Here is an 8711-nt window from a genome sequence, read left to right as displayed (position 1 = left end):
CTTTAATGCACACAATAAAGCTGTTGTCTTATTCCTCAACCTGTTTCCTGTTGTATTATAGCTTGAAACAAGCTAACTAGAGACCTATTTCACAGGGTTAACTGGTCAATTTGATGCTGTTAGTAGAAAGAGTTAGAGTATAATAATCTGCTACTGCTGATTGATTGTAAACAAGTGTTTGCATATCGACCTATCAGCAAAAAACAGGAGTTGTCTAATCGAGCTAATTAATCCAAAATTTATTTAGCTGTTGATTCATCAAAACTCATTCCACTGCTCCAGCTTACTCCATTCGGTTAGCTGCATAATGTAACCAATTACTTGCCACTGTAGCTGACTACTTGCCCTTTGTGGTTAATAATCTGCCCAGTATTTGACAAATTGCCCACTGTATCTGATTTTTGATTGATTTTCATCAACAAAATTAGTTGAGCAAAAGAAAAAAGCTAGAACAGTGATGAAGCCCATAACATGCAATAGCATAGCTAGTTGTGGCGTTGGGCTTGTCGTCATCGGTTTTATTCACATGTTAAAAGATACAACCTAAGTTCTCTCTTGAAACTGGCCACCTCTCTATGCCTGTAGTGAAATAAAGATTTGCCCTCTGAGCTACCTACTAGGATGCTTGTCAGCAGTTTATGTTTTTATAATCAGTGAAGCAATAATGAAATGTTTGTGCTCAGCTCTTGTGGCTGGTATAAGTAACCACCAGCAGAAGTAACTAGAACTATCTTTATTGGTTTTTGAGTAATTGAAATATGCCGCTAGACCAATGACAATCTAACCTGATGACCTTAGATGATGTTTTTACCTGACCTGTTCAGTCTCTCACCAATTTTCACACAGTCAACTACATAATGTAACCTTCTTTTAGTAAAGTTGTAAACCTACGTATCCTGTATTATAGCTTGGATTGTTCAAAGAGGCACAGGTCAGTAAGTCTATCTTAAATAACAGTTTTGAACTATATATGTGTTTTGTTCTTTTTAACTGACTGATTGCACTTGGATAATTTACTTGAAGTATAAATTTTTTGAAGATATCACATGTATTGTCAATTATGAATTTATAACCAATGCTAATTTCACTTAATAATTGTCTGTAATTTCACAGGTTTCACGGTGTGAAGGCTTCAGCCCTATATGATTAACAATAAATATAATCAACATCAGTGATTCAAATCTCTCATTAACAATCCGAGTACAAATATGAGTTTGGAGTTTCTATAAAACTCTATAGTGAAACCTATTCTAGAGAGAAACAAACTGCAAAGGTGCTCTAGCCATTCTAGAGAGAAACAAACTGCTACCAAGCTACAAAGGTGCTCTAGCCATTCTAGAGAGAAATAAACTGCTACAAAACTGCAAAGGTGCTCTAGCCATTCTAGAGAGAAACAACTGCTACCCAAACTGCAAAGGTGCTCTAGCCATTCTAGAGAGAAACAACTGCTACCAAACTGCAAAGGTGCTCTAGCCATTCTAGAGAGAAATAAACTGCTACCAAACTGCAAAGGTGCTCTAGCCATTCAAGAGAGAAACCAACTGCTTCCAAACTGCAAAGGTGCTCTAGCCATTCCATATCTAGAGAGTTAACAGAACCAACTGAAGCCTATCAACAGAGTGATAAGTAACAAACAATAGTCTACTGCGTGTGCATGTATAGATATTAAGTGTACTATTTTACTTGTTATAACTGAAACATTTATATTAGTAGTATTAATTTTGAATCTAAACACTGTAAATCATCTAAGGTCATTAATAACAGGTTGTCAGGTTAGCTTAAAATGGACAGCGATAAGGAGAGTTCAAGTTCGCTTCCGGCCGAGGGTGATATTCCGAGCACCGGAGCTACGAACGAACAAACAGAAAATTCTCGTGATAGTGAAAAAGATAGTCAAACTGCTGCCAAAAAAAGCTCTGTTAGTGTTGATAGTAGCATTCGAGAGCGTAGAAAAACAAAATTGTCCTCAAATGGAAAAGAAAGTAAGGTTTCTGAGCTGTGCCTAAATATAGGCAAAAGAATTAATGTTGAGTTTAGATTTCTCACCGAAACCCAAAAAACTGTATCTTCATCGGGGATTACCTTAAGTGATCTCTATGACACATACGATACTGTTGATAATAGAATGAAATGTATTATTAAACTATACGATGAACTTGTTGCCTTGTGTGATGATAATACAAATAAAACCCCAGAACAAACCAACCAGATGTGTGCATTGTTTGTCTCACGAGCCACCGAGTTCTGCTCATCAATGGAAAAGCAAATGGATGAGCAGGAGGCTGTAGAGCAGGAAATTCTGGAACATGAAAAACTAGACAGAGCAAGACAACTTGAAGAAGAACAAAGAATATTTCAGGAATATCTAGAAGAAACCCACGACGTAGGACCCATAAGAATTCTGCAAGAAGACAGACACACACTGACTGAGGAAATGCTACCTGCTGTTCCAGCTAGTGAGCCATCAGAACGACCTACTCCAGCTAACGAGTCCTCAGAACGGTCTCCTCCTACTAATGATTCTTCCCCTCCAGAGACTAAATCTGTGATAGTGCCAGCAAAGCATATCAGATCTCCGACAGAAACTACAGTTCTCACTACTCTGCTAAAAGGGTTTACTGAAGCGTTAGCAGTGGGAAACAAAAAGTCGGTCGAGCCAGAAGTGTTCCAAGGCGAGGTACTCAAGTTCTCAGACTGAGAAAATAGTAGGAAACCACAAAATGCGTCACATGAAGAAATTTATAGATGGAGAAGCTCGCAGGTCTATTGAAGCTCATCTAGCCACCAACACAGAAACTGCCTATGAGGAGGCGAGAACTATTCTCAAAGAAAGATATGGCAATGAACACACGATCGCCAGGAACTTCCACAGAAGGCTAAGCGAGTGGCCTCAAATTAGACCGAAAGATCCTAAAGGCTTGAGAGAGTTCAGTGACTATCTCTGTTACTTGCAAACAACAATGAAGTCAATGCCTCAACTGGAGATTCTCAACAACTGCATCGAAAACGAAAGGATGACCACTAAACTACCTGACTGGTTAAGACGAAGGTGGCCGAGAGTAGTGGGTCAAAAACGACAAACTGAGCAACGTTACCCAACATTTACGGAGTTCTCAGAGTTCGTCAAAGAAGAGGCATATATTGCCAACCTAGAGATCTCAACAGGCATGATTCAAGAAAAACCCCGAGAAAAACGTCCAGAAAAGAGAAACCTTGGAACCTTCCAAACAACTGTAGAAACTAAATCTACACAGCAGTGTGCGTTTTGTAACTTAAGAAATCACCCTACTAGTGATTGCTACAAGCTACAGAAGGTAAACAAAGAAGAGAGAGACAGGATTATCAAAGAGAAAGGACTATGCTTCCGATGCTTGAAGACAGGGCACAGATCTAAGGCTTGTGCCGAAAAAAGGGAATGTTTGATCTGCAAGAAACTTCACACAACTGCTAACCACGACAGTAACTGGTCACCCAAGTACCGGAGTGACAAAAACACAACATCTCAATCTAAGCCTGAAACTGGTGTTCAACCTCAAGAGGTTAACATGAATCAGACCAAACCAAATAAACAGCAGTCTAAAGAACTTGGATGCAGAGCTACCAGGATACAGGGCAATATGACGAGTATGCTCGTGCCAGTCTATTTGTCAGCGGGAACCGGAAGAGAAATTCTAGTATATGCTATGTTAGACAACATGTCAGATGCTTGCTACATGTCGGCAGAAGTTGCTAAGATGCTAAATGCCAAAGCAGATGAGGTGGAAAAGAATGTGATCCACACCATCAACGGATCAGAACGTACTGACATCGAAAGGTACGACGATCTCATGCTAAGAGGATACAGCACTGACAATTACGCACAAATTAGTGCTTATAAGAAGGATCAAGTCTACTGCAACAGAGATCAAATCCCAAACCCAAACAGAGCAAGAAAACTAGCTCACCTGGAGACTATAGCAGATGCCATACCCCCACCACTTGACATACCCGTTGGGCTGCTCATTGGTGGTGATCATCCAGAAGTCATTCAGCCCCTTGAAAGCAGACCGGCACCTAAAGGATCTGTAGGACTCCCATTCGGAGTAAGGACGCTCTTTGAATGGACCATGGGTGGCGGATCAAGCAGCTGCTCAAGCATTAACAAACAGGTATACCAAACTGGAAAATCAACAGAACTTATGAACATCTTAGAGCAAGACTTTAGAGACACAAATACCAACAATGTCCTAACCTCACAGGACGATCTCAAGTTCCAACAAATTATGAAGGCACACGCCAAACAAAATGCTGAGGGGAACTATGTGATGCCCTTGCCATTCAGGAAGCCAAATCGAGAAATAGGTCTACCTCTCAACAGAATCCAGGCTGAGAAACGACTCGCTGGAATTGTGAAAAAATTCCGAGCTGATCCAGTGTATCACGAGGAATACAGAAACTTCATAGAGGATCTCATCAAAAATGGACATGCAGAAGAGGCTCCAGAGACAGGGGAACCTGGAAAAGTGTGGTACCTACCTCACTTCGGAGTTCGCCCCAAACAGAAGAGAAAGCTGAGAGTGGTAATGGATGCCAGTGCCCGTTTCAATGGCATATCACTCAACGACATACTACTCACTGGACCAGATCATATGAATTCCTTGATTGGAATCCTTCTACGTTTCAGAAAAGAGCCCATCGCAGTAACCAGTGATATTCAAAAGATGTTCTATAACTTCTTTGTCAAACAAGAGCACAGGGACTACCTACGTTTCTTGTGGGTTGATGAGAAACTAGAAAGTGTAAAAGACTACAGAATGACTGCACCTTTTCGGTGCTACAAGCTCTCCAGCAGTAGCAACTCACGGCCTTAGAAAATTAGCCGATGACTATGAAAGCATATCGGACAAAGCTGCAGAATTCCTAAGGAATGACTTCTACGGTGACGACGGAGTGACAAGCGTTGCATCAAAAGAAGACGCCAAGAACCTGATACAAGATGCTACAGCCATCTGTAAGAAGGGAAACATACGACTACATAAATTCCTATCTAATGATAAAGAGGTTCTGGATTCAGTTCCCAAATCAGAACGATCAGAGTCGATCAAAAGCTTAGATCTTTTCAAGGATCTGTTACCCCATGAACGTACCTTAGGTATGGAATGGTGTGTAGAGAATGATGTCTTCACATTCAGCACCCCAGACACAAGCAAACCCCACACCAGAAGAGGTCTTCTCTCAACCTTAGCACAGGTGTACGACCCACTCGGTCTGGTATCACCTGTGATACTAAAAGGTAAACAGATTCTGCAGAAGGTCACATTTAAAGAAACCTCATGGGACCAACTTCTGTCTCCCGAGGAAAGCTCAGAGTGGACAGCATGGCTGGAAGACCTGAAAGATATTCACCAGATCCAAGTACCTAGATGTGTCAAACCAAATGAGAGCTGGAGATCGGTAGAACTTCACCACTTCAGTGATGCGAGCCAGCAGGGATACGGGGCTTGCTCATATATCCGATACATAAAGGATGACGGACAAGCAGCGAGCAAGCTTATGCTAGCAAAAGCTAGAGTAGCACCTATCAACAAAATTACTACGATACCTAGGCTAGAGTTACAGGGAGCGGTAACCGCTACAAGGTTAGCCAGACTCCTACGTAAAGAGCTCAAGATGGAAATCAACAGTGAGTATTTCTGGACAGACTCCAGTATTGTCCTGGGATATATTCAGAACGAAGCCAAACGCTTCCACGTGTATGTAGCCAACAGAGTCTCAGAGATAAAGCAGGTTACAGCTTCCGAACAATGGAGGCACGTAGCATCAGAAGATAATCCAGCAGATATTGTCTCACGAGGATGTTCTGCCATGGAGATCATAGACAAAAATGAGATGTGGCTACAAGGACCAAAGTTCCTGAAAACAGCAGAACTATCGACCTACTTGAGGCTGAACAAAGCAAGTACTGATCTTGACCCGGAGGACCCAGAAGCTAAAAGAGTGACAACTAACGCGACATCAATGTCACGAAGCCTTTCCACTCGATTTGAAAGGTTTAGTTGTTGGCAAAAGCTCGTTAGGAGCGTTGCTATACTAAAAGCATGTACAACGCAGAAACGTAAAACAGGAAGAACTTGGAGAACACCAACACTATCTGTAAAGCACCTCACACAGGCAGAAGAGTTCATTATAAGAACAACACAGGAAGCGGCCTACCCAGCTAAAGAACGTGAAACTAGATTGGCCAGTCTTAACCCAACTGTAGATAACAGCGGACTAGTCCGCCTTGGTGGGAGAGCTGAAAAGGCATCAAGCTGGCCTTATGAACAAAGACATCCAATAATCATACCCAAGCACTCACACATTGCTAAGCTTATTGTTAGAGCTCAACACGTGAAGATACATCATCTAGGCTATCGCTCGACCCTCTGTGCTGTGAGGGAAGCTGGCTACTGGATTGTGAATGGCGCTGGAACAGTCAAAGCCTGTCTGAAGGGCTGCATCCACTGCAAAAAGTTGAGGGCCAAGCCAAGTGGGCAACAGATGGGCGAGCTTCCCAAGGAAAGACTGGAAAGGACGGCACCATTTACACATATAGGCATGGACGTATTCGGCCCATTTCACGTAAAAGATAGACGAACAGAAGCTAAAAGATGGGGCTTAGTACTGAGTTGTCTCTACTCCAGAGCCATTCATATAGAGGTACTGGAAGAGATGACTACAGACTGCTTACTCCTTGCCCTTCGCTGCTTTCTAGCCATAAGAGGGCCAGTCCAGACTATAATATGTGACAACGGAACAAACTTTGTGGGTATGGCCAATGAGATGGCTCGTCAACTAGATTTGGCAGAGCCCACTCTCAAGAACTACCTACTCAAGAACAAGATAGATATGATGTTTAATCCGCCAAAGGCAAGTCATCAAGGGGGAGCCACAGAACGGATGATCCGGTCCATTAGAGCAGTCTTGAATGGTATGGACTTCAAACATAGAGTAGATACCAAAACGCTACGAACTGTTTTCCACGAGATTGCTAACATAGTCAATAATAGACCTCTAACTGGAACCAACCTATCAAACCCTGAAGAACCAATTGCCACTCCAAACAGGCTCCTGACAATGAAGACCCCACTACTAGCTCCGCCTCCTGGACACTTCCCAGCAGATGATCTGTACTGCAACAAGCGCTGGAAAGTTTCACAGGCGATAGCAGATGAGTTTTGGAGAGCCTGGAGGACAGAGTACGTTGCTACTATGATAACCAGACAGAAATGGATTGATGTGCAGAGGAACGTAAAGGTTGGAGATATAGTTATGGTGACCGACGACAACGCAGCTAGATGTGACTGGAAGGTAGGGACTGTCTCGAGTGTATTCCCAGGTAAAGATGGTTTAGTCCGACAGGTGGACATAATCTTGGGAAATAGACACCTGGACAGCAAAGGTAAACCTATGGAACCCCCCACTACACTGAAGAGACCAGTCCACAAGACCATTTTGCTGTTAGACCTCTAGATATATACAGTGCTTATTTAGTATGGCGCACACTTTAGTAGACCACTTAATATTCATATATTATAGCAAGAGTTACTATATTACTGTATGTATTATTATATGGTAAATAAACCCCAGATATACAAACCACAAAACATAGCTTAGTGAAGTGTCGTAAGTCGTAACCGCATTAACCCAAATAACTTGTAATCTCAAATGCCTGTGAAATAAATAAAAACGACGGTAAATTTTAAACTTAAAAATTTAGGTGGGAGTGTAGTGAAATAAAGATTTGCCCTCTGAGCTACCTACTAGGATGCTTGTCAGCAGTTTATGTTTTTATAATCAGTGAAGCAATGATGAAATGTTTGTGCTCAGCTCTTGTGGCCGGTATAAGTAACCACCAGCAGAAGTAACTTGAACTATCTTTATTGGTTTTTGAGTAATTGAAATATGCCGCTAGACCAATGACAATCTAACCTGATGACCTTAGATGATGTTTTTACCTGACCTGTTCAGTCTCTCACCAATTTTCACACAGTCAACTACATAATGTAACCTTCTTTTAGTAAAGTTGTAAACCTACTTATCCTGTATTATAGCTTGGATTGTTCAAAGGGGCACAGGTCAGTAAGTCTATCTTAAATAACAGTTTTGAACTATATATGTGTTTTGTTCTTTTTAACTGACTGATTGCACTTGGATAAATTACTTGAAGTATAAATTTCTTGAATATATCACATGTATTGTCAATTATGAATTTATAACCAATGCTAATTTCACTTAATAATTGTCTGTAATTTCACAGGTTTCACGGTGTGAAGGCTTCAGCCCTATATGATTAACAATAAATATAATCAACATCAGTGATTCAAATCTCTCATTAACAATCCGAGTACAAATATGAGTTTGGAGTTTCTATAAAACTCTATAATGCCTTTAATAGACTTAGGGAGTTGGTTCCAAAATTATTATTTTGGAACTAAACAATTATCATTATTATTATTATCTGACTACTTGCCTTTTGTAGCTGACCACCTGCTCTCTGTAGCTGACTACCTGCCCTCTGTAGCTGACTGCTTGCCCTCTGTAGCTGTCTGCTTGCCCTCAGTAGATGACTACGTGCCCTCTGTAGCTGACTACTTACCCTCTGTAGATGACTATTTGCTTTCTGTAGCTGACTACCTGCCCTCTGTAGCTGACTACTTGCTCTCTGTAGCTGACTACCTACCCTCTGTAGC

The 8711-nt window shown here is 41.5% G+C and overlaps 1 protein-coding gene and 1 pseudogene across 1 annotated transcript; both read left to right on the top strand.

Annotated features, from left to right (window-relative positions):
- The first annotated feature begins 1783 nt into the window (after positions 1-1783).
- LOC137398826 (uncharacterized) lies at positions 1784-5810 on the top strand (annotated as a pseudogene).
- A 123-nt stretch (positions 5811-5933) lies between these two features.
- On the top strand, positions 5934-7491 carry LOC137398825 (uncharacterized). Its single transcript, XM_068085000.1, has one exon. The coding sequence runs from the start codon at positions 5998-6000 to the stop codon at positions 7489-7491; it is 1494 nt and encodes a 497-aa protein (XP_067941101.1). The 5' UTR covers positions 5934-5997.
- The last annotated feature ends 1220 nt before the right edge of the window (positions 7492-8711 follow it).

The sequence above is a fragment of the Watersipora subatra genome, chromosome 6, assembly GCF_963576615.1.
Source record: "Watersipora subatra chromosome 6, tzWatSuba1.1, whole genome shotgun sequence".
NCBI classification, from domain to species: Eukaryota; Metazoa; Bryozoa; class Gymnolaemata; order Cheilostomatida; family Watersiporidae; genus Watersipora; species Watersipora subatra.
Note: the sequence above shows the minus strand (reverse complement) of the source record. Positions and strands in the feature narration are given on the sequence as shown.